The sequence below is a fragment of the Brienomyrus brachyistius genome, chromosome 13 (assembly GCF_023856365.1).
Source record: "Brienomyrus brachyistius isolate T26 chromosome 13, BBRACH_0.4, whole genome shotgun sequence".
Taxonomy (NCBI): Eukaryota; Metazoa; Chordata; class Actinopteri; order Osteoglossiformes; family Mormyridae; genus Brienomyrus; species Brienomyrus brachyistius.
The window spans coordinates 5,968,906-5,995,924 of NC_064545.1; the positions used below are offsets into that span (position 1 = coordinate 5,968,906).

The 27,019-nt window shown below is 46.7% G+C and overlaps 1 protein-coding gene across 4 annotated transcripts in view; it reads right to left on the reverse strand.

Annotated features, from left to right (window-relative positions):
- The window catches only part of plekha7a (pleckstrin homology domain containing, family A member 7a), an 88,161-nt gene that overhangs the window by 18,530 nt on the left and 42,612 nt on the right, over window positions 1-27,019 (reverse strand). For all 4 annotated transcript variants that reach the window (XM_048971974.1, XM_048971976.1, XM_048971977.1 and 1 more), the window contains 7 exons: window positions 20,687-20,770; window positions 12,354-12,465; window positions 10,055-10,159; window positions 9,651-9,723; window positions 8,819-8,919; window positions 3,105-3,280; window positions 563-988 (listed from right to left, as the gene is read on the reverse strand). In XM_048971974.1, the coding sequence (XP_048827931.1) occupies window positions 563-988; window positions 3,105-3,280; window positions 8,819-8,919; window positions 9,651-9,723; window positions 10,055-10,159; window positions 12,354-12,465; window positions 20,687-20,770 (1,077 nt within the window). The remainder of the gene's footprint in view (window positions 1-562; window positions 989-3,104; window positions 3,281-8,818; window positions 8,920-9,650; window positions 9,724-10,054; window positions 10,160-12,353; window positions 12,466-20,686; window positions 20,771-27,019) is intronic.

Consider the following 27,019-nt stretch of genomic DNA (forward strand, 5'->3'; position numbering starts at 1 on the left):
ACCCTTTGGGTGGATTTCCTTCTGTTTTCTCTGCTTTGAGTACAAAGGGTTTCTGGTGCATCGATGCAACATATTTGTGACCAGTAGAGGGAGATGTTCACTCACAGCTACCACACCGTATTCACTCCAAACTCCAATGGAAATAATCTTTCAAAAATTCATACATGCTACAAATAGTAAGAATAGGGTTTTAAACATAGCACATAAACTGTTTAATAATTCACAAATATTCTTACATTTTAAATGCTAAACTTTCATATACACGATTGCCAGCAAGACCTTTCAGAGTGTGTGACATGCCTGTAGGTACTGGGGAAATACTAGGGAGCATTTTTTTTTATTAGGAAGCATTTTTTTTTACCAGGGAGCATTTCTCCTGGTGTTCCACAAGGCAGGATTTCTCAGTTAGCCAAGAAGGCAATATTGTCTAGGAGGGATGCTGCTTACCTAGACTCTTATTGGACAATCATGACCTACAGCTTAAGTTAATCCAGTTAACTAAGAAACCCGGCTTTGTGGAACACCCCCCAGCTGGCAGGGACCCGCACTGCATGCCACTGACCTCATGGGGTCTCCCTTCTGCACCTTCACCCAGTGCTCCACCTGGGCCAGCGTGTTCTTCCTCTGCTGCTCCATGCCCATGGTGGGGGGCACGCCCCGACTGTGCGGTACGCCTCCATTCTGCTCGGGCTGGACGGCCATCTTGTGCATGGGGGGCACCGACGGGGCCCGTGAGAAGGATGAGTTTGGGGAAAAGGCGTCTACGTCCCTGCCTCCGGACGGAGACCTGCCAGTGGCACGACCCTCATCTTTCCGGAAGCCATAGCGCTCCCCGCGCCCCGGGTCAGACCTCTCAAAGCTGTTCACCTTCTCCGGCCTCCCAGGCTGGCGCGTGCCATCCAGTTGGGCGGGGCTTTTCTGCTTTCCATTGACGTGATTCGCCTGCGGGGCGGCCAGCTTGCCATCCTTGTTAGACTTTGTCGTCTCCCTGGCAGAAATTAACAAAAAAGATAATAATAATTAAATGTAAATAAATCTGAATGGTTGAAAAGATGGAGTACCAGGAAATCAACTCCTTCCTGACGGCAAAAAAAAAAATCCGTAATACCGTTGGGAGAGATCATTTTTTTTGAAAGCCAGTTAAGATGATGCGGCTCGTTATCACGTTTGTCACTGCAGAAAACTCAAGGTTTTTTTTAAAAAAAATGCCCAGCAGGGAGATACAGAGGAATTTTATTAGCGGGGCAGGAAGATTGAGCCAAAGCTTGGGAAGAGGAACAGGCAGCCTGACGCCTGTGAAGATGACACCCCGGAAAGTGATGAGGGAGCGTGTCACCCCCTGACAGTCAAAGAGATACCCTCGGGTGATTGGAGTGATCATTTGCTGCGTACTGATCGTCTCCTTGCAAGCCATTTATCATCCCGCTGCGTCGGAATGACTTAATGCACCTGTAATCTGTAATCACAGCTTCACAGGATAGAATTCATCATAAAATTGGTTCAATGTATTCTGAAGAGTATCTTCATTTTCAGGCAGGAGACTGCTCTCAAGTAAGACTTCAAGCATAATTAATGATGTGTGTGTGTGTGTGTTTGTATATAATTATATATATATATATATATATATATATGACAGCATATGGATGCAGACCTCTGAAGAACACAATCTCATAGAACATCACCTCTTCAGATTTGGGACTGCAGTGACACTCTTCTTGGGTCGTGTATATGTGAATAACGAGTAATCATTAATTGTGAGAGCGGATCCTGTCCTTATCTGGTCTCTCCATGGTGGCATGGAGATCGTTCGCCCCCTTGTGGAGACAGATGGCACCTGCACTGCATCCAACTGGCCTCTAGATGGTGTGTGTGCACTGCAAACCTCTCATGATGCAGTACAGCAGACAGGGCAAGGCTATGATTCTGCAGCCGAGCTGCATTCATTCTGCTCCCATGCTTCCTAATGCAGCTCTATTAACCTATTAATCAGTATAAGCAAAGCAATAAAGGAAGGAGATTCATAAAACCAAATTATTGGATTCCACTAGAAAATGTAAGAGAGAGAAAACTGATTGCAACCAATTGATTTGGATATTTAAATCCAAGCCTCTTGTCCCTGATTGGTTCCACTGTCTACCTTGCGTGTCACAATGGATAGATCTTATGAGTGGTGTCACCCAGGTCCTGTCCAGCTCAAGAAAAGGAACAAGTTGGCTCACACTGAATAACCCGCAGTGCATCTGTCAGTTGGTGGCTGACCTATAGGCCATGTGGTAGCTTGGGTATGCTGGGAGAGCCAGTCACATATGACCGGTGACCTTAGCTCAGTTTGTGCTAAAGTCATCCCCAGAAACGGCCCACAACAGCTCCAGCCTTCAGGCAGAAGGCTAAAAGAGGCAGAACAAGCGGCAGCGTGGGCACGTCCTCATTCAGTGACATTTAGCCTTTCCCACAGAGCCTGAGCTCATGGTGGAGGAGAAAGGTGACGAGCCGTTCCCCAGGGATTTCTGGGAGCAGAGTGGTAGGCAGCCACAGGTCATCCCGCATAACAAGCGGCCTCAACTTACCGTGACACCTGGTCTCCAGCAGGGCACCAGAGAAGCACGCTGAGTGCCAGGTTGGCACAGGGCGGGAAGACTGGCACAGGTGCCGGGACACTTAACTAAGCACTATCTGCCCGCGTGCGAAGGGGTGTGAGGCATTCTGTTCCACTCTCACTGCAGCCAGAAGTCCACTGAGGACCATATGCCTTTTTCCAGGATTACGGTCAGCTACCTTCCTCACAGAGGGACCCGTTTGCAGTCTTCCAAATATCACCCTTCTCATTTCTTCAGGTCTGCTGTGCAATGCTCACAGGCAGCTGGTCTGGGCTACATTAAACATGCATCATGCTGTATACAGACATGAGAACGACTGACAAAATGACGTCATCAGATAAAAACACAGTACAAGTAGGATGAAGTACAGATGGACAGATACACCAAAATACTGAGACAGACACACAAACCAGTAAACAGGAAGACGGACGGACTCACATACAGATACATGGAGAGAGAGACAGACAAAAGGAAGCCAGGTAGGGAGGGTGCTGGTGTTGGACTGACCTACTGAGCCCATGGGTCTGCATGAGTGCCGCCTGGTTCATGGCACGGACCCAACCGTTCATGTCCTCCAGGGTGTCGGCGCTGAAGTAGTACGTGCGCATACCGCTGTGCTCAGCCTGAGAGCCAATCACAGAGTGCCTGTTGTAAATGTAGGAGCGCATCCCTGTGTGCACCGCCTGCAACAGAGCGCCAAGACGTGAGCCAGGACTGAACCGTCAGTACAAAATGTGCCACACCAATACAAAGCAGGTACAGCCCTATCAGCAACACTGATACAATGCAGGTACAGTCCTATCAGCAACACTGATACAATGCAGGTACAGTCCTATCAGCAACACCAATACAAAGCAGGTACAGACCTATCAGCAACACCGGTACAATGCAGAGACAGACCTATCAGCAACACCAATACAAAGCAGGTACAATCCTATCAGCAACACTAATACAAAGCAGGTACAGATATATCAGTAACACTAATACAAAGCAGGTACAGATCTATCAGCAACACCAGTACAAACCAAAACTAATCCTATCAACCACACCAACCAAAATGAGTTATCACACCAACGCCAATCAACATCAGTCCTATTAATAACCAAACCAGCACAAATGAAAACCAGCCCTAATAACCACAACCAACCGATACCAATCCTTTCAACCACACTGCCACTAATCACCAAACCAGCAGAACTACCACACCAAATGTAACAGACAGAGCAGGGCCGTGCAGATGGAAACCGTTCAGTAATAATAGCTGTATAATGAACAACCTTTATCTCAGCTTTGTCTAATCAGGGCTGCATTTACACTGGAAATGGAAATTTATGGCTGGAATAAAGATTTTTCGAAAGATTTTCCGAGGCCCATTAAGGCATTAGAGTTGAATGCAAATGATTCTGACAAATTAACCCTAAAGTCATGCCTGCTTCCACCAAAATTAAATCCATGTTTCTTTTTAAGGCTTTAATGCTTGAATTTCTTCTGGTTTCTTTGAGTTACCCTAATATCAGCTGTATTGTCAAGCAAAGCTCTTTATAGACGCGTCTATATAGATGCAAAAGGACATGTCATAGATGCCCCCCCCCACAATGAGCCCCCAATTCTGCCAGAAAACCTAACCTGAAGTGTCTTCAGCATCTCTAAGCCCCCTCGCTTCATTGCATCTCCATCAAGGTTGGGATAGTCGAAGCCTTCTGTAACCCGGGGGCTGCCTCGGGGCTCTCTCACATGGGTGGGGGGGCAGACAAGTGCAAAGCCCCCCCCCCCCCGTTGGTTAATAACAGTCAAACTAAGCAGTTTGGAGTCCCAGCGTAAGGCTATCTGCAGTTGCTTTTTTTTTTTTTGGCTAACCACTTCTCTATACCCTCTGCCCTCTACCATTCCCCTGCAAACCCAACCCAACCCCAACTTACTGTACATGGGTATGTGTGACCCTTTCATTGAAGTAATCACACACGCAATTGCCCAAGCTCCCAAATTAAACGGCTTATAATACGGAATGATGGTGGCCAATCTATGCCCTTATGAACTATGGAGCGTCATACCCAGGTCTTATTTATTTTCTCCCAAGTACAACTGGGTCTGTTTACATCACATGACCACCACAAAACAAAAAAATTCCCGTTTAATATACAGGAGATGCAATATGTAATTTGAAAAATTACTTTAAGCTATTGTTTTAAGATATTGTTTAGATTACCAGAGTACTGTAGGTTGTTTCTGCACTCGCTGTGGAAATGTGGACATGCAGGAACGGAAAACAGCGGTATTACTTTGCCATATTCTGGCTCTAAATTTTTGCTTTAATAGTGCAACGCTGTATTCATCCTGCCTGGTTAACCCAGTACAATCTTCATCGATTGGTTTGGGGAATGAGGGCCCTACTGTATGCAATGGATACACACATAGACACACACACACACACACACACACACACACACAAGTTGGTCTTCCAATCTAAATGGGGACGGTCCATTCATTTCTATGGGAAAACCCCTAATCCCAATCACAACACCCTTAACCTCTACCCAGCTCTAACCTTAACCATAAAGCAACCAACCAAAATACAAGACATTTTTACTTTTTTGATTGCATTCACAGATTTTTATAAAATTGAGTTTACCCAAATGTGGACCTGAAGAAGTGTCCCTAAAAGTAAGGAAGTTTCAGGTTTTACTGCACTTTGGGGACATTTTGGTCCCCAAACGTAATCTATGCAAGCCCCCCCCCCCCCCAACACACACACACACACACACACACACACACACACACACATTTCTCAAGAAGTCCTATAGTTTATTAAGCCCATAATCATAGGTGACTTTTTACTGGGTGTACAATTGCACCCTCTACTGGTTAAATAAAAATGCTATTTCATCTATGCTATATTAAGTTCAATAGAATAAAATTTTAAGTTTGAAAAAAACTTAATGCACTACTCATTTTAAAGTGTAATAATACTTTATTGTAGATGTATTTACTATTTTATTTTTTGTTACAAATTCATGTATGTGGATGAATGACTGGTTGGGCACACTCCTTGCATCCTTATTCCTTCAGAAATGAAGTGATTATGACTTAAAGAGGAATTGTGAGGATGAAAGGTTAACAGCCAATTCCCTAACAGATAAGACGCAGTGATCCAACATGAGAAAATAAACTAGAATCCAATAAACCAAGGTCACCAAAAAATCTCATCCTGCGCAGTCCCCTCCCAGTCAGCAGTTTGGCCGTCCTGTTACGAAAAGCAGCCTCCAACCCCTAAGCAACAGCAATCTCCCATTTCCCAATCTCCCATCTCCAAACATAAAAAGGAAATCATCCGGCAGGCACTTTGACATTTTAGTCCAAAAAAAGCATGAGACACTGAAAAGGTAAAACACAGCACCGCAGCTACAGGGAATGCTGATTAAGCGAAGAGCATGTTCTGAACATGATACATAAAGATAAAACTGAGCATCTTAAAAACACACACATACACGTCTCAATAACTTTTGTTTGTTTCAAAGAAAAAACAGAAAATACCTATTCCTGAAGGGGCCCTTCTGGAGGAACAGGCTCACTCACGCCATGTACCCGAGCAGGGCGCCCGTGGGGTCAGAGGTCAATGACCGGCCAATGGGGACGAGAGAGGGACAGAGAACCTGAGCAAATAGGACAGGGGCGCCGCCTCCCCGCCCATAGTAGGGGTGGGTGTTAGTCAGACAGAGGGGCAGATGCTTACACGGGCACAGGGTTGGGGGCAGTGATCTGCAGCCCTGGGGGCGCAAGGTACGAGAAGCGCTTAGCAGCGTTACTACAGGCATCAGATTAAAGAAACATTGGGGGGGGGGGGGGATCAGACGGGGACACCTGACAACCTGATGGCACTGGAGGGTGACACCGCGAGTCAGAACAGCTGGCCAAGACACTCAGAGTCCTGCAGCAGAGTGAATTCTACGCCCAGCACGTCATGGGCCTTCAGCTCCTCATCCGTTTAATTTACGTATTTCAGCAAACATAATATGCACTCGCAAAAAGAGACGGCCTTGCTTTCAATAGGCTTACACTGTAAAGGCACTTACAGGTGAGAAAATAAAACCCACCAACGTGCAGAAGAAAAGAATGTGCACTCAAAGCAGGCAGCCCTGACGGAGCATCAGCAGAACGAGTCCCTTTCTGCCAGCACGATCTTCCTGATAATGACTACTTTACACCCTGGATAGTGTCACGGAGCCCTGTCGGCGTAGAGATGAGAAGCTGATTGTTAACAGGCTAAATTTTCTCTCCCGGCACTGCCTCTGTCCCACAGGAATGAAAAGTGAGCTGGCTAATGCCAAAATGACATCACACGTCACTATTTCAGCCGTGCAGGACGGCAAGTGGGAAGAACCGAGAGTTACTGCCCTGGAATTCCCATTCCGGTACCTATTCTTACGAAAAGGTCGTCCCCAACAGCTGGGAGAATTCTGCACATTCCAGATGCTTTGTTTGCATTAAGAGACGTTACGGATGATGAGGTGTGGCCGGATAGGTGCTGCCTGCCAGACTGTCTGACAGAGAGGGTGGATCTACTGAGGTTTACTGAGATTCGCATTACAAAACAATTTACGTGGGAGGTGTCAGATGCCTTGAAGTGTTGGGGGGGAGAAAAAAAAACTACAGAAACTGGCACATAAAACAATTTGTTTCCTTTATATCTCTTCCATTTCAAAGTCATCTACGTTGGGACTAGCCGGAGGATGTCTCTCTCCAGCTGAAACTGGAGGTGTGTGGAAACAGGCTGTTCTGTGTTTACGGTCCAGCCCTCATAGTGAAGGTGATGACACAGCACAGCGAGTGGGTAATAGGATGGGTGGCGTAATCACCGGCCTCTAGGAGAGCTACCGTTCACAAGGTTTTTAGGAAATGAAACTTCACCCTGAAACTACAGATTTGGTGCTTCATTCAGTCTCTTCACTGTCTCTCAGCCCTACAGTAACAGCATCTGCAGCCGGCCTACTGATCGCTCTCTTACATTAAACTGGTCTGTAGTAGGCAGAGGTGGAAAGTTCAAGTCCAGAAAGTAAAAATCTACACCAAGAGTTTGTTTCAACCAGCCAGATGAGTGTAAAGAGCCATAGTGACAGAGTACTCAACCAGCTGGTTGAAACAAAACCTTGGACTGGATTCTTACTTTCTGGACCAGAACTTTGTCACTTCTGGGTACTGCTCATTGTAGGATACTGATAAAAACACGACATGTATTGCAATTTGGCCATTCCTCATAAAAAAAAAACATTCATTCATTCTTGTGTATGGACTGATATTGGTGAATCCTGGTCTAGGTTTGCTTCCTGAGAAACACTGGGTGTCATATTCGGGGCACACAACGAAAGTTCGAAACATGACCAAATGTCCAGGAGAAGCCACTGAGAGACCACCAAAAGACCATTTAGGGACAACAGGACAACACAGAGCACCATGCATTTTGACAAGCAGGCAGCTGACAAAAAGGTGAGGGGACAAGTTACGTGGGGACCAACAGAGACAGGGACGGAAACGGCCACTGATGTCATCAGCGATAACATGCTCCTCAACAGCACAGCAAACTTTGGAAAATGCATCCTCTCTATCCAACTGCTAGTCAGTTAACATAGGGGGCCGTCGTCCACGGCCTTCATCGGGAACAGAAGGGAAAGGGATTAATGTCACATGACAGGTCAACCGAAGGAACAGGGAAGCCAAACAGCAACAACTTCACGCAGCAGCGATTAACGAAGCATTAACATTCTTAGGAATCACAGCAGTCATTTAATTGAGTCTAATTTAGCCGAAACTGAGACACATCCCAAAGGTTCCGCTAATTCTGCAGTGAAGTATTCACATGTGAGGATTATCTTAGCCTCCGGTATGGCTTAACGGCGCATGTCAGGCCTAACGAGCTAATCGAAGACGTGGGCGGCGCCTCCAGCGAGCCTGCTGCGGTATGATGTCATTAGACATCTTCCCTTCGACACCGGCACTGCCAGCTGGCGTGCGGAGAGGCCCCGCAGCTCCGCCCCTCAGAGGCATGCCTTGACTGGCACCTCTACCTGCCCATCGCAACTATTAGCACGTTATGCTATGCAACCAAACTAAGTGTGAAAGGGCTAAGTCTTATTTAGATGTAATAATATTAAGCCATCTACAGTATGATGAACATCTGGGTTTACAGATGTGCCGCTTAACCCTTTCCTTACGAGACAAGCGCTTACCTTGAAGGCGTACTTGCGGCTGATGTGGTCGTCGGGGTCCACCGGAGCGACAACATAACTGGGCAGAGGAATACTGCCCAAGACTGTCTCCTCCCGGCTGTCTGTGGATACACCCCGAGCAGGGTGGTCACCCATGGCGCCATGTTCCCACAATTCCCTGCTCATTCCCACACCACACCTGCCTTCCTATCTCGTGTCACGCATAATGTCATGCATTAATAAATAGAGGCAGAAATGCTTCGTCCCCCTGAAACTGTTCTTTTTATCTCATCATCTGCAATTGGTCATTGAGTGTGTGTGTGTATGTGGGTCATATATATATATATATATATATATATATATATATATATATATATATATATATATATATATTACATTGTGTGTGTGTGTGTGTGTGTGTGTGTGTGTGTGTGTGTGTGCGCGCGCATGTGTGTGTTTTGCTCGGTGTCTATGTGTGCCAGAGATACCAGCAGGACGACAGGATTACGGCAGCAATGGGTCAGAAATAATTCAAGGATCTTTAGAGGAGACGTTCCCCAGACCACGGCCGGTCTTTCATCTGCGACACGCAATGGACGACGGAACAGCTTCCCGTGCCAAAAGGACTGGATAAGCCAGGATCTGTTTGTGTCCCATTTTTGGGAGGGACCCGGGAAGAGGGTGTGTGTGAGGCCCGGCAGATAGAGAATGTAGGTAAGACCAGACGACACAGTTACACAGAAATACTTGAACTCACAATAGGAACAGTTTATTTTTTCCTACAGTTATGATGCTAAAGACCTCCATGGGTCCAGCCGGCCCGAGCTCCCAGCGGCACCCCCAACTGCCTCACCTTTGTAATAAAACAGGCAGAAATCAGACAGGACAAACCACCTCCGCTTCCACAGCCTCATTCCGGAGCTGTCCTGAAAGCAGAAACGGCACAAAAAACAAGGGAAAGGGATATATTTTTAGCTCGTTTTGCCTTTTTAAGTTACAAACATTAGCTGGGAAATTAGCTCTGCCATTTTGCAGGCAGAGGCAGCCCTGCTGAAGACCAGGCCTCAAGCAGGTCATTAAGGTAACAAAACTGCTAATTTGCTTTGGAGTAGGAAATGAGTGAGGCAAAGGAGGAGGTCTAGCTGTTCCTCTATGTGGGTGGTCAGGCAGACGGTCAATCAGTGTCTGTTAGAATCATGTAGTTAAGAATGTCCGCCGGGCCAAACCAACTGTCTGGGACTGGCGGGGGGGTCCCACCTGCTTGAAGAGCCAGCCTCTCACTACCACTGGTATGTTTGGGTTCCTTTTGATGGCATGGTCCCTCTTTCCGAAGTTGTGGACCTTTCCCCCCGACTTGGAGCCCTGCAAAAAATAATAAAAAAATGTAAAAACATGCAGCCTGCTTATGATTCGGACGGCCTCGCTCATTTTCTGGACAGGGTGCGAGCACAGATAACTGTGAGCGGGAGGCGGACACATCTTGGGCCAGCCAAGCTTCCACAGGCCTCCATTAGCACCGAGCACGCAAATGTAGCCAAAATGGGCACCAGCGTCACCAACGGGCATGAGTGGCACGCCGCTGTGCGTCTGGGCCGTTTCCACGCCTCCCGCACTTTCCCAGCGAGAGCAGTAATCCCCATCTGATGCAGGGTTTATCCTGACGGCGCTGGCTTTATTTAAACATGAGAAACCCAGCACTAATTCTTGAGCAAATTAACGAAATCATGCTAGCAAACAGGAAACTGAAATTACAGGCCGGAGTGAATTTAATTACTAAATACACAGAACAGAGAGCTAGTAAATGACGAGAGGCTTGTCCAGTGACACACCCCACTCATTGTGGTTCTTTGTAGCAGACAATAATAACAAAAACAAAGGAAACAAAAAAGAGGCTGTGACGCAGGTCTCCATTTTGGGGTGAAACCACTGCATCCGAAACAGCTGCGATTTCTCCAAGTCTGGGTCAGTATGAGCCACTGGAACCATCCAAACATGTCAAGGAAATGCGAGCCTTGGAGGGCGACATACCCATACAGTCTGCTAAATGGTCGATTCGCTCGGGAATCCATCTGTCAGTCATGATTTTGCGAGGGCACCAGGCGGCATCAGAAACAGAGCCGGTGGTGTCAGGCCACAATTAAGGTCCTCGGTGTGGAAGAACCGGGTCCGCTACAGATTGTAAATCGGACGGGAAAATGAGAGAGCCACGCTCCATCGTGACTGCCGGGACACAGAGGAGGCTTTACGAAATCACGTGGTTTTATATACCATCGGGCCAGGGTGAAACGTCCCTTCTGGGGACAGGCTCTCATTCAAGAGCGAAAAACGGTTGTAAAGATGCTTCCTTTGCGACGCTGTTTGAAAAATGGCCCCTTAAGCTTCAAATATATATCACAAAGTGAGAGTATGATTAACACCCTGACTCCTTGCGGCTGTGCAGCATAACATGCGTACAAGAATATTACTCATCTGGATGCTGAGGAGCTGGTGTGACATTAGAGCCCCTAATGGTAACAAATCACTGACCCTGTATTTTCTTACGTATAGAGTTTTGTGTATGTGTCTTGTTTATATAGAGTCATCTATTGATATGATGGACATAAGGTATCCCTGCAATGCAGGAGTTTTACTGGTTCAGACAGATAGCCAATCAGATTGTAGAAGAAGTGAGTTCAAGCAACTAGACGAAGCAGGACCAACCACTCAGATGTCTTGGTCCCGCCTCCTCCAGTTACTTGGGCCCACTTCCTCTACAATCTGATTGGTTATCTTTCTGAACCAATCGTTTTTGTTTCGGCCCTCAGAACATCAAAACTCCCAAAAACACAATGCAGTGCGTGTTAATGTTAACTAACAGTCCTAAACTACTGTCCCAGAAAGGTCTGGGATCAGTCAAGTAACACACAGACAATGGAGACTGCAAGCTCATGGTCAGCTGCTCAGAGGAACAGAAGAACATAGGAAAAGGGTCACTTTTCAAAATGAGAGAGACACTGCATACTTCTGAGAGAGCTGCCAATGCTTTAATGGAAACCTGCTCATCTGCGTCCATGCAGCTGATCGATTTCCGGAGGTCTTGCTGTGGTTAAACCCAGTGCACGCCTGCATCTACACAGCCCCACTCTTGACCTCTGTAGGAGCAGTTTAATTGAATCTATTCCCCACCCCCACCATGATCTGGGGTTTTAATTGGCTCTCTATGGACTCGGCCTACATTCATGAGCCCATCCACCCATTAAAGCCCATGGTGATTGATCAGCCCTTCAAATCAGCCTGCAAATAGCAGCTGGCTGGCAGTACATAGTATTGGGAGCAAAACCCAACTGCCATTAATAAACGTGTTTATCAGCCTGAAAATCTGCTTTGTCAAGGGGAACATTAATTACTCTCCATTACCCGGGGGGAAGGCAAAACAACTCAGATTTCATTGAGTAGTAGATGCTTTACAGGTCCCTCTTACAAGGATTTGACCTTAAATGGGGAGAGGCAGGATGCCAGTGTATTAAATCTCAACAGCACCTTCTTGGGGCATGTCTCCAGTAAGCAGCATCCTCACCTTAGGTCCGGAGACGGCGTCCGTCACGGAAGAGGTGACAGCTGCAGAAGACTCGCTGACCATGCTGGAGGGCCGCTGGCTGGGATGCGGCATAGACATGCGGGGGTTTGACCTGCAGAGGGCAGCGAGCGGTTATGGGAGACAGTGAGGAGCCCTGATAGCTGAAGATACTTTCTGTGACAGATTTCTGAAACCAACCCAGGGACAAAAAAAAAAAAAAACATCTTTCACTCTGTCTGCTAACCTTTTATCCTGGTCAAGGCCACCGGGACCCTGGGGTTTATACCAGACAGTACAGGGAACCAGGCTGGGGAACACCCTGAATGGGAGGCCAGTTCATACATATACTATGGGCAATTTAAATACACCAGTTACCCAAAATGCATGAGAAGAAAACCAAATTACACAATGAGACCATCTGAGAGGAGGTGGACCAGCCATCATAACACCCAACAAATTAGACAAAGCATACAACATGGTATACCACAGTATCTTGGGTAGCATTGCTTTTGTAACATATCGTCGAAACATCATACAGATGCTGCCCGTGTTACGTTCCGATAAACCTAACAAACACCACAGCCTAACCTACCTTAAACATGCTAAGAATAATTACATTACCTAGTTGGGGCAAAATCATTAACACAAAGCCTAATTTAACTGGTGTTTCTATACAGTGTAATATCTCAATTTGAATAATGTACTTAAAGTGCAAAACATTTACCCATCATAAAGTCAAAATATCGTAACACGGGCCAATCTGACCTGGGAAGCGTCTGTATACCACGGTTTAATGCCTGGTCGGTATGACAGTATCAGATTAGATGCCATCTAAGCCTAATTTTAATCACAGGAGATCAAACAGTGCAATGAATCAATCCAGTCAATCAATACATTGATCCACATCTTCATTCCACTCAGCCAAGTGAGAGTAAGATCGCTGAAACTGCCCCTATAAAAAGAAGGTTACCCAGGAACGGCGACAGGTCACGACAGGCGGTCGTTTCTCTAGCAGTGACACGCTGGCAGGTGCTATGAAAACATGCGTGGGTGTCAGTGGACTGTCCAAAGGGAGGCGGGAGGCTGACAATGTAACAGGTCTTGCAAGACCAACTGAACAAAGGCACTGTCACCTCAGAGCATCCTGCAGAGCAGTGGGTGAAAGAGCTAACAGACTCTCCAGCCCCCCCGGGGAACGCAGGGGAGAAACTCAAACTGGCTCCTCACTGTACACACACACATGCGGAGGAGCCACTTTAGCCACCAAAAGGCAAAGACAGCCACTATTCCTGCGAAGGATCCTAAATGATGGCTGAGAAATGTGGTAAGAGAGCATTGCCCTCTGAATCACTACTGTATTTCTACTTGACATTGACTCTTATCTCCAGCGGTGGGACACAGCAGTGGGAGGGTAGGCCTCGTTTTTGCTGCACATTGTACTCCAGGGAAAGCTTAATTTACACAGGGCTCTACACCCATGTCCCTTTGAGTGTCGTACAGTGGAACTGTGAAGGGCAGCAAATGCACTGCTTTACAGCGGCACCCCTGAAATGTGGCAGGCTGTTAATTTCCGTTAATTAAATGCCAAAGAGCCCCCCGATCCATGTGGAGCCCTGGACTGTCACATAGTAGGCGGAGAATCAGAAGAATATCTGGAACCTTCTGAAGGTCATGCGAGGCTAGTGCTCTCCATCTCTAACCATTGAAAGGTCATGGTCACTGAAATGGGGGGGGGGGGGGATGGACAGCACAGCCACATTTCAAGTGAGAGGTTCCTCACTTACCAGAAGGCTTTGAGCTCTGCTCTCTACTCAGTCCATAAAATGATAAATTCTCTCTGACTGCCTAACATCGACGCCTCACAGACTGGAACCTCTCTATATGAATAGCGGCTTGGTAATCTGCATATGGCCTTTTGTGGTTTGACATGAGCCACCCATAGACACACAATACAATCTGTAGGAAGCACGTGTGCTTACAGCCAGTATTACAGACAGAGGCTATTCACACGGGAGACGCAGATCCAGAGCCCCAGGCCAGGGCTACGCCGGGTGTAAGGGAGGCACTGCCTGCCCAGAGGGGTTGGCGCGAACGAATGCCGGTAAGCCCAGAGTCAGCGATGGGTGGCATCTAGCCATGGTGCCAGCTAGTTACCCCACCAGCTCCAGCTTTGGGGCAACAGGGGCAAAGGAGGAGTGAGACCGGCTAGCACCTTATGGGAGTTGACCCTTCATGAGGTTCGTTGAGCACACTCATCACGACCGAAGCTACATCCGCATGTCTGGATCCACTAGGCCGCCGTGACCGAATCCTGCTTCATCGCCATTCAGGAGTTCAACTGCCATGTTTTAACCAGATACCAGCTCCCATGAAGGATCCGATTCGAGAGTCATCCTTGGCTTCCAGTCAAAAGGAAGTGTGATTTACTACATGTTGTCAAAGGAAAAATTATTTCTACACAGACCTGTGGAGAAACTCAGGTGGAGCTGCAAGACAGCAACCACGCCTAGAGAAATGCTGTGTGGGCAACCAACAGCAGACTAACTCCCATGGAGAAGTCATTGTGCACCAAAGTGTTTTAGAATTCAACAAACAGAAACTGCATAGTACACCTGGAGTTCACTGCTCATGCACTTAGCAGTGTATGGACATTAGCTCTTTGCTGGTGTTCATTTTGAGTTACGGCATGGACCAGAAAGGTCATTTCTCATAACCGTGCAGCCAATACATGGCTACACTGAGAATGGCTGTCGATCCCAGAGCACACTCACAGACAGCACTACAGACAGGCCCGCCACAGGTCACCCTAACCTGCACTCTCTCATATGCAATCCCATCAAGGAGAACCCGCAAACGCACCACACAACAGTAAGGCTAGAATCGAACCCACAACCCTGGAGGTTTAAAGCTACGGTGCTGAGCCACCGTATTGGACATGATCAAGTATTCTTTTTACAACATATAAGCTTTTAAAAGACAGTTAAATGATTTTAATAAACTGATTTGAATGCAATGATCAACCAATTACCTGTAACAAGGATAACAAGGGTAACCTTTTCCAACAGGGCAACGACCCCTAAATACAGGAAAACATGAGTGGAATGTTTTTGTGGTACAGTTTTGTAACAGCGTGTGAAACTGCTCTACGAAATAACTCTACGGAGGCGTCGCCTAAGCTAAACACCAGTGCAGCGACGTGGCAGATGAATCAGCGTCCCTAACTGGGAACATTCAGCCCATCTTCTTAGATCATTGCTGACGTCTGTCCGCCATTTCCTTCCACCATGGAGGGCAGGTTGAAACTAGTGGGGGGGGGGGGCACACATCGCCTCAGCATGGAATTGTGAAAAAAAAAACAACAACGTGGAAACGAAGGCAGATTACTGTATAAAAGTTCACTGCTTTCCAGCTCCGCTCTGCTTCTGTGACTCTCAGTACGGACCATATACAATGAGTGAGGGGACCAGCTGTCTCATTTCGGACCGCTTCAGTAGTCATGTGACCTCAGTACTTTAGCGACACAGAAAATAGCTTTTCACTTCTACTCAACTCAAAGCAAAACCAGGTTCAACAAGCACACCTGCCCATAACCAAGCGCATCCACAGGTACAAACTTCAATATTCAGCTGACACAGCCTCTGAAGAAACCAACCCCTTTAGGTGCGACTTGCTGACCATGTAATGAAGCAGTTTGACCAGAACATGAACTGTTGTCCTCTGAATGTGGTACTACTCCAGAGGTTTTGGTTTATAAATAGCTGTTTTTCTCCGGCAGGGTTTCATTTGTTTAGTTGGGAGGTATTTGGAGAGGCCCTGGGGCAGCATAAGTAAAAAGAGCCGCCAAAACAATAGGGCTGCAATCATCAGAAATAGTTTCCTGTGGAAAGAGGAAGAAAGCCAATCATCTGGCAGAGCTTTACAGCTGGAATCAAATCCAGCATTTTTCAGTGAATCTCATCACTGTGAAGGATTTTCTCTTCTTTCATAAATTACTTTTTATGGGGCTCCTTTGAGGAGCACCCAGGAGATGCTCCCACAAGTGCAAGGGAAGCAACCTGTCAGGCAGGACAGATACAGTTCAGTAGGCCTATTACCTCACCTGAGAGAAATGAGCACATCCTCCCAGCATGCATCGCCCCCACACCACCGCTCCAGAACTCCCCAAAAGCTTGAAGACACATCTACATGCCTTCCATCTCCTAGCCTGTTCTTCTACAGTGAGAATGATGCTCTACATCCATCCATCCATCCATTTTCCAAACTGCTTATCCTACTGGGTCACGGGGGGTCTGGAGCCTATCCCGGAATCAACCCAGGGAACAACCTAGGATGGGGGCCAGCCCATCGCAGGGCACACTCACACACCATTCACTCACGCATGCACACCTACGGGCAATTTAGCAACTCCAATTAGCCTCAGCATGTTTTTGGACTGTGGGGGGGAAACCGGAGTACCCGGAGGAAACCCCACGACGACATGGGGAGAACATGCAAACTCCACACACATGACCCAGGCAGAGACTCGAACCCGAGTCCCAGATGTGTGAGGCAACAGTGCTAACCACTGCACCACCATGCCGCCCCCATGCTCTACATCGGTTTTCCCCAAACCTATCTTTGATCACCCCTAGTTGTTCCAAGCATTCATTCCATGTCAACATCTGCAAATCAGGTTTAACTTACAAACTAAGACTAGCTGAACCAGGTGTGGAAATATACGGGATACTTTTGACTACTCAAGCAGACTTTTGGGAACCAGAGCTCTAAAAGAGGCCGATAAGGACATGTTAAAGATCAGACACAGTGTGTTTACTGGCCCCATTCCACACGGCTTCAGATTACGAATGTTTTGCCACCCCATAAATGCAGCAGGTATCCTGTATTTAAACAACATCGCTAAATATCTGCGTGTGTACAAAACACTCGCTAGGTTGCCTACCTATCCTAAAAAGGAGTTTCCAGTGGATACAGGGATGTAACGCGCCGTTCTCAAACGCGACCAATAATTCTTGCCAATGTAGATTATCAGTTCATCGACCCAGTGAGAAGCTTCAAAGGACGGCGTTTTCTGAAGTGTGTTGAAGCGGTTTCATCGGACTGCAAATGCTGCGCTTTTGCGGTATAATCCCTTTCATCTAGCGGGCAAAAGATTCCTTTTAATAGGTACTGTATGCAGGAAAGGGGGATTAAATAAATGTGTTTCAGGATGGTTAGGCTTCCTCTGATCCACATCGACTGCCTTGATTTCTGTTCAAAAGGATTCCAGTTGGCTTTCTAAGTGCCTGTACTCGGCGGACACTTCAGGGATGCTGCCCAAATCGTCCGCAGGATTCGGTCCCGATGGCATGTCAGGGCGCTTATTGTCTCCTGCGAGGGGTAGAAATGCTCAGCCTCAGCGCTTGCCTCATTTTCGCTAACCAGGCCAGGGAGCAGAAAACAGAACCGCCCAGCTTTCCGAGAAGCTCTGAAATGCGCAGGAATGCCTGCAAGTAGCAGCAGCAGGCAGCTGACATTCAGGGAGTGGACCCTGCATCTTCCTGCATTACCCACCTACAAACTCCCACACACAGCGATCACAGGAAGTCTTGGAACACTTGCTAAAGTCCATAACAATGTTGCAAATTTACTAATTTCATAACAAAAGTTCATCGACAAGCAATGCTTGACATATCTGTACACATCTTCCCTGTAGACATTTTCTTTTTATTAAGTGTCAACAAATATTTTTTGACTGACTCATTCAGTCCTTTTCTTGGCATTTTGCTGTTAATCGCAATTGTAATCATTGGCTCCCAAAGCGATACTAAACACAAATGTTTGGTTTTAAGGTGTTACTGATTAACAAGTACTCAAATGATGCTTGTCAACGAACCTTTTAACTCAACAGCTCTTTTAGAACTATAATTTGGCTTTAAATTTAGTAGCACTTGAAATTAATGTTTTACTTTAAAACTTCCAGTTGTTTCTAATGTGATGTATACATTTGTAAACGAATGAAGTAATGATTCTTGTGAGAAAACCAATGACTCTGCAACATTTTTACTGGATTTAGCAAGTCACATGACTTTCTCTGAGCACTGAATCATCACCACTAGACAGGATGCGGAAAAATCATATTCACACATCACAATTCCCATTTTTGCTCTTATATTTCCAGGTATACAGAGAATAAATATGAGGTAAACAAAAAATCTAATTTAAGACATAGCTTTGAGGGAAAATTAATACACCCATCCATCCATCCATCCATTTTCCAAACCGCTTATCCTACTGGGTCGAGGGGGGTCTGGAGCCTATCCCGGAAGCAATGGGCACGAGGCAGGGAACAACCCAGGATGGGGGGCCAGCCCATTGCAGGGCACACTCACACACCATTCACTCACATATGCACACTTACAGGCAATTTAGCAACACCAATTAGCCTCAGCATGTTTTTGGACTGTGGGGGGAAACCGGAGTACCCGGAGGAAACCCCACGACGACATGGGGAGAACATGCAAACTCCACACACATATGACCGAGGCAGAGACTCGAACCCGGGTCCCAAAGGTGTGAGGCAACAGTGCTAACCACTGCACGACCATGCCGCCCCAAAATTAATACATTCCAATTTAATTTTTGTCCATTAGTTTGCCCCCCCAAACTATGTTGTACTTGATTCATCTCAACTGAGTGTTCTAAAATGGGATTTTATGGGGGTTTTATGGGGGCAATAGCAAGCAGCATTGAAGCATTGCTTCATCCACTCCAGGCAGACATCACATTCCATCAGATACGATAGTGAAGTGGTCTGGGGGACGCAGGTGTCAGGGGGGGATCCAGAGGAGGTGGAGGTAGCAGGTCAGATGCAATATATAGCATGTGAAAACAGGCAGCAGAAAGCGGAGAAGGCCGGTAAGACCAGATACTTCAGCTGCTATGACCCCCAAACTGCAGAACTGTCCGCCCTTTAAGAAAGCCACCCCCACCCACCCCCGAAAGCAATGGGCTGGGGAATTGCCATGTGGATCTCGAGTGGCCCGTGAATCACTGCTATCATTATGATAAAAAGCTAACTGCAAGCCTAAGTGTCTTTCTGATGATGGTTCTGCACTTTTTATGCTGGTCATTGGGGCAGAGAGAGGAAGGACTGGGATACTGCCCCCTGGAGGCCAAGGCCCATGTGGACAGCTGCAGCCAAATTGGCCTCGATTGTGTCAAAGCTGTGAATGAGCAGCATCCATCAGGACCTGGCAGAAATATTTAGCTGCCTGTCGCCTGCCTGTGAGCATTGGGACTGATGGGACATTATGACATTGGATTTAAAAGCGGCCACTTCATATTTGTAATGTATTGAATATTTAGATTCCAGAAAACCACTATGATAAGATATTTATATAATATTTTCATATTACACAAAATTAAAAACGTAATTAAAAATTCCAACAGTCCAGATTGATGTTTCTATCTACTAGATTAACCTTTGTAATTAATCTGAATGCTTGCTCATCCTTTGTCTGACATTCACCAGCTAGCAGAATAAGTGCCTCTTATACAAGTCAAAGGATGATTTGTGGAAGTTTAATTCCAGTGGGGGGGCTGCTGGATGCCCACAGTTTCTTCCAGGCTCTGCTTTGAGCTTGAAAGGACTTCGGTCCAGGACAGCAGAAGCTGGAGGGTGAATACCTGCAGATATTAGAGCACCCAAATGGTCCAGACAATATCCATCAGAGAATGTCACCCAGGCACAGAGGTAAAACCAGCACAGCAGTCCTGGGGCAGATGGCCTAGTTATACAGAGCAGAAAATAGGGAACGACGACTGGAGCTTTGTGAGACGGCCAGGCTGTTCCGCTCTGAGGTGCTCGCCGACAGAAAGGGGGCTGAGGTCAGGGGCTCCTGCAGTAACTCAAACCCCGACCCTGGGTGGCCAGAAATGTGGGCAACAGAGTGTCGTTTACAGCTTTCACTGCCCCTCCCCATGCCTGTCACTGGCTATCAAATTTCACCTCAAAACATACCCCACACCTTAAAGAAAGGGACATTTCCATCACTCCAAAAAATTAAAATTCTCATAGGCACTACCAATAACTGTCCATATCCTTTCCCTTCTGGGGACTTTAAAACATTACGCACCTCTGGCATTGGACGCATAATCGATTCAATCATAGGAAATCATGATCAAATCCCTTAAAAGCAATAAGGTCATTTTTATTACCACAATGTCCTGCCTTGGCATCTCTTAACACCAGACCAGCATTATTCACATCATGATCTGTCCCTTAAGAGCTTCCTCCGACAACGTCAGCTCCGAAAGACGCTCTTTATAAGACAGTCGGGAGGCAGGAGACTTACTGCTCTCTGATGCTGAAATCACCGTTCTCAGAAGAAAACTGGCCAGTCACAGGATGCCGGAAAGTTGTGGTCCTCTGGTTATGGCTGAAGGCAGAAATAAAAAGGGGGGGGGGGATGGGTAAGGGAGGGGTGGAGATAAAACAGAATCAGTATTAGAACTGAATACATCAGTTCTGTTGTCTGTGGTCAACAGTATCTCACAAAGCCTGACTGATTGAAATGTTAGTAATTACACAAATAGTTAAAGTGTCAGAAACAGAGACAGCTGAAACTGCCCCTCACTACCCAGAAGTTTATCAGTTCTAATTCCAGTAGGTCATTATTTGTTTGAATTAGCATTTTAAAGCACTGTGCTGTCCTTGGTGGGGGGGGGGGGGGGGCAGAGACAGGGAATTGGTCTCCTTAGGGAATTTCTCAAGAATGAAAAAATGCACTTTTCACAGATCAATGATTTCTATATAACCCTCCAAAAAAGTCATTGTGGAGTAAAAAGACCAAACCATTCCCGGAGAAAATAAACAAATAAAAAAAAGTATAGCTAATGACGAGAACACCATTAAAGAGAAGACCACCCACATGTGATGGGGAAGCTGGACTTTAATCCTACTGAGCAGTTTTTCCCAACCCGGTCCTTGTGGTCCCGCAGACGGTCCATGTTTTGGCTCCCTCCAAGCTCCTAGCAAAACTGTGGACTGTCCACCAGGGAGCTGGGAGGGAGCAAAAACGTGGACCGTCTGCGGGACCACAAGGACCGGGTTGGGAAACACTGCTAGAGAAAGTTAATTCTGAACAACAAAAATTCATCTCAGTCTTGAGCAGAGGGATTAAGTCAAAATACCCAGCTATATAATGCAGACTGTCCTAGACCCCCCTCCCCTCCCCCATGCTTCAGGAGAAGCACTCTAGCACCTAGTAATCGGCTCTAAAGGTGTTCTGACACCATCTAAAGACAAGAAAGGGGGATTTTTTGCTGCCTGACACTGACGTCAGCCCCAGCTCTGGCCATTCAAGTTCTTGAGAGAAGCTTCTAGAACACAGGCTGAACCTGCTGCTCAATGGCGCCAATATCTAAAAGAAGAGGTGACTGAGAACACCAAGGACACCAGCAAGTCTTTATTGGCCAAAATAAACTTCAGAGTTATAAATGTCATCAGAACTTGAAGGACCAGACTCCCGTCTTATCAGCTTCCTATTTTAAACGCTGGCTGGAGGCCAAGATCGGTGAGCGCCTGTAGGCAAGGAGGGAGCCAGATGGGATAGAGTCAAATCCAGATGGGGTAGAAAATACCACACTATCTCAGTCACGATGGAGTTGCTTGCAGCTGAATGAGGTCAGAACCCCTGGCAGTATTTTTCTTTGGACATGCAGTTTAAAGTTCAGCTGATCGCCCAGTCAGACAGAGAGAAGAGAACTGCCAATAGCGCCCGGTATCGCCAATGTCAGCACATCTCCACTGATGCCTTCCACGCATCGAAAATGACAGTGACCTTCACTGGAGACCTAATTTTTCATCCCTTTAATACAGGCATCCCAGTGATCGCATGCAGTGGTAAAAGTCAGACTCTCAGAGCAAATGGGTTATACCCCACATGAAACCGTTTTCCACTGTGGCGACGACGTCATGCATGTCGAAAGTCAGACTAGAATAAGTCAGAACATGGGACACAGCATGATGACAAAGGACAGGCTTTAGCACTTTAATCAGCTCAGGTCTAACAGCAGGATTTGTTTCCAACATAGAAAATGGCACTTTACACACAAGATCGAGCGAGGCTGAAAGAGAAATTCATCGATCATTTATGCCACTCGTTCCGCACGATGTTGACAGGCTCTGACGCGCTAACGGGGGCCCAGCACACCAGGTACCGTACTTTTGGTACTTTCAGTAATTCCAAGTGCCAAAAGTATGGTACTTCTTTTGTGTCGGTTTTCCACTGGCGTAAAAACTGGTACTGGCGCCAAATGACATCATCAGTGACCGCCCCTGACTGACATCATCACAAATCGCTGTCCCACCAGGCATGTCTGGGCGTGTCCAGGTGTCTCTAAAAAAAGGGATGGGACACATTCGCAAAGGCTGCGCAGAGACACGGCAGGGCGACCTTGCTGTTCTGACCCATTTGGCCGCACTAAGGCACGTGGGGGGTGGGGGGGCAACTCCTCAGCCAAGATCACATTCTGCTGATGCAGCAATCGTGCTGCAGTTTTTAGCATTTAAAAAAAAAATGCAACGGCAACAATCAGCAACACTGAGACTGAAACACAAACACTGTGTCATCCAGACTTAGGAGTTCATCTTGAGTCAATTCCAGAAATGATGATGCCCCACAGATACAGACATACCAAACCAGCCAAAATTCTTAACCTACTCGAACAAATAACCGAGCTATAATCCATAATGAAAAACAAAAGATCCAAATTAACAGACTGTTAACTTGACTGATACAGACGCAAACACATAACTAGGTCAGCGTGACACCAGACACCTAACTAGATGAGATCAAATAAAAGACTGAATTCTGGATTTTGTTCGCTCAAGTCAGCTGACTGACAGGTCTGCCTGAGGGGAAGCCTTAAATGGCACCATACAGGCAGAGTTACTGCAATCAAGGCACCCAGCAGAGAGCTCTTACCCAGAGTGACTGGGTGCGTCAGCAGCGTCAATAAGCTGTTAGGAGAGACGTTAACGCCGCCCTACAGAAGAAAGCTATGACAGCCTTTCCTGCAGAGTTGTTATGCAGGATGTTGGGTTAAACTCCACACACCTAGAGATGTAAGTCAAGGGAGGTGATGCTACGATTACATAATTCCTTGGTAAGATCCCACCTAGAATATTATGTGCAGGTTTGGTCACCATACCTTAAGAAGGATATTGCTGCCTAAGAAAGGGTCCAGCATAGGGCTACAAGAATGATTCCAGGTCTTAGAGGAATGTCTTATGAGGAGAGGTTAGCTGAGCTGAATCTGTTTAGCCTCGAGTAAAGGAGACTAAGGGGGGACATGATCCAGGTATACAAGATTCTAACAGGTCTGGGTGCTGTTCAACCAAATAGTTACTTCAATATTGCCTTGGGCAATAGGTGGAAATTAGCAGGAGAACATTTTAAATTGGATTTGATAAAGCACTTCCTTACAAAGCGTGTAGTATGTAGTATGGAATAGTCTCCGTTAGTGTAGCGCAAGCTAAAACCTTGGGTTCCTTTAAATCAGAGTTAGATAAGATTTTAACAACTCTGAGCTGTTAGTTGGCTTCTCCCCAAACAAACGTATTGGGCCGAATGGCCTCCTCTGCTCTCTGCTTTGTAAATTTCTTATGTTCTTGTGTAGTGGGGTGCAAGAGGATCCGAACCACACATGGGTGGGGGCGGGGCTACTCTAGAGCAATAAAACTCTATCCCAGTATCTTATTTTAGCTACTAATAATCAACACACTAAAGCAATTATCAGCCGTACTTTCCAGGCCTACCAACCGTCCATGACGCTCTGGGTAATTTAAGAGGGATTCCTGTGAAAGTGTTTCAGAAAAAGGCCTTTATTGACGGTCAAAAACAAAGGCTACCAAATAAGTTAATATGCTGTTAAATATTAGGATATTCAGTTACACGTCAGCAGAGTGCACAGCGAACCCTCCTAGAACATGGCAGCTGTAACAAAAAGCCCACTCCATCCTGTACTCCATCTTAATCAGCCGCCCCCCCCAATCCTGATTATGCTCTATGGGGGTGCTTCATGCCATCTCAGGCTGCTGGCCTCTAACGGCGGACAGTGCTGATGGCTTTAAACATCTCCAGGGCCTCTGTCCCTTCTTTGTTTAGGACACACACCACAAACGTTGCATCAACTGAGCCAACAGAGCGCCCCTCCCACCTGGAAAGTGGTACCACAGCCTGCAGAGCAGCTCCACCAGACCCTACAGCATCCCCACCGGCCAGGGCGTCACCTCGCCGCCTCCCCCACCATTTGCACAATCCACTTTACTGAACCTCACGTTTACATACATTGAAATATATGCTGCTAGATATTTATTTTTTATATTGCATCACCAATGACAGTCCACTCTAGATTTTATTTATGCATCAAATTTAGTTGCATTTATACTGCATGCATTTACTGCACTGTACACACTGCAATAAAATGCCTGTTTTGTGTACATGCTGCACCACGGTCCTGGACAAGAAAATATCCATCATCAGCAAATTCTGACACAGAAGATCGGTTTCATGATTGCTGCTTGGCTACAGTCGGGCGAATAGCATTGACCCTTTCCAAGTCACCTGAGCCGATCAGCTACGTCAGCAATATTGCATTCCCCCCCATAATTTTGACCACAGTAATGCACAGGAATCCACCATGGGTGACCGCCACTTTCCCCCCTGGCATCCCGGGATGAGGGACTTCAGCAAAGTATTCCTCGGCTCTCTTCCACCATCATAATGAAGATGTTCGTACCCAGATAATGGGCAGGACCAAAACTGCATGCAGAAGGGAGCCACACAAACCACACTGAACGTATGAGGGCAGTGGCCACAAGCACAAGTGGCTGTGCAACCATGACTGCAGGAATATCATCAATAATCAAATTTACTTTCTTCACCAGGACTACCAGCAAATAATTCATGGGCAAAAAACAACAGGAGAAAACCTAGCTGCTGTTTAATCCTTAATGGAGACCAAGGAAGAATGACCAAGCTACTTCAGGGTGTCAGTACCAACCTGTAGCTGTATGGATGAAACCTAATTCGTCCACAAACATTGACTGAGCGGCTAAAACGTACCATCACACTCCTGGGGAGTTCTAAAATCCCTCTGGATCTTACCCATTCTGTACAGAAGGTAGCCTGACCCGGTGTGGTTTGGCACCTACCTCACCCACAAACAAAACGCTTCACCCCTGGGTGTACCTGGGGTACTGTAGATGAGGCACGGACAGACGTAACCAGGGCCCAGCCTCTATACCCCCCTCCGAAAAGCAGCAATGGTGGAGACATGGTGGTGCGGGGGCTGAACCCTGAGCATCTGGTGTGTGGGCGGATGTGCTGTCGAGGCTTACAGGCTTCTAAGCATTCTGGATGCTACACCATGTGACTCATTAATTAGCCCTGTGTGAGCTGAGGAAAAGTAGCCTTTCAGATTCTCTAATTTATAAGGCGAGACCCAGCACTGGGTGAGAGATTCGTGACACGTGAGCAAAATTCAGCCTTATCCAGTCACCCTTGAACGGCCCAGATGCCCACAGCTACACTTGACCCCAAGGGTGATAGAAATCGCTCAAACACAATAGGAGTCCTCACATGGGAAGCCTTACCATACCTCTGCTCGATAACAGCTAGAGACAACTGGGGCCGGGCTGCTAAGAGGTGGAGATAAGGAAGCAGTGAAACATAGCGTGAAGATCATAATAGCAGACAGGGACTAAAAATAAACACCTAACCTAGGAAGCAAAACATTACTTATATCCTATCAACCTTAATCTCAACGCGCTTAAACAAAATGACAAAACATCTGTGAACAATCAAGAAAGCAAAGTAAACTGGGATCAAACGGTTACACAAACTCGCGGCTGCACTCTCTGTGTTGTCCCGGTAACAGTCTGCCATTCCCAGAGTGCACTGGGGCTGCACAAATGTTACACAACACTCTGTTGCTTCTCAGTGTTAATTAAGACTGCATTCCTGGGCTCTCGTGCCTGCATTAAATTACTTCTGAACTACTTGTCAAGGAATTCACTTAATGGGCACATAGGTGTCACGGGGAGAATGATCAGAAGAGGGAGGGGTGCAGAAGACTAATGGATCATCAGATACAATGAGCTGTTTTAAACGTCCATGTTTGGCTTTGGCAGCATTTAAGATCAGTTGATGCAACTCCTGTGCCTGGATGTCGCATGGAAACTGGAGCACAGCTCGGCATCTTAAAAACCCATCTATAAATTACGCACACCCACACGCGTTCAACAGCAGTTCATCTCTCCCTCACTGCGAACAACATTATAATGCTGCCAACCGGACCGCACGGACTTGCTAAATAACGCTCAAACAGTGAGCGTTGAAGTCCGGCCAATGACGCACGGGGGACACCTGTTTACACAGATCTTCTCACAGCCGGCACGGCCAGCCTCAACACTGCGGGTCCTATGACCGTCCTGAAAAAAGCGCGGGACCCAAGAAAACTGCATTCAAGGCCACAGCTGGATCTTCCCTCCTGTGATAAAGCACGAAATCCTCTTAACGATCTAGTGACACTGGGCGGATCATCAAATGGTATCATCTCTAGCATTTTAGCAGTTGAATCTTTAGCTCTGGTGCTGCTAACTTCAAATATCGATAAAGTTT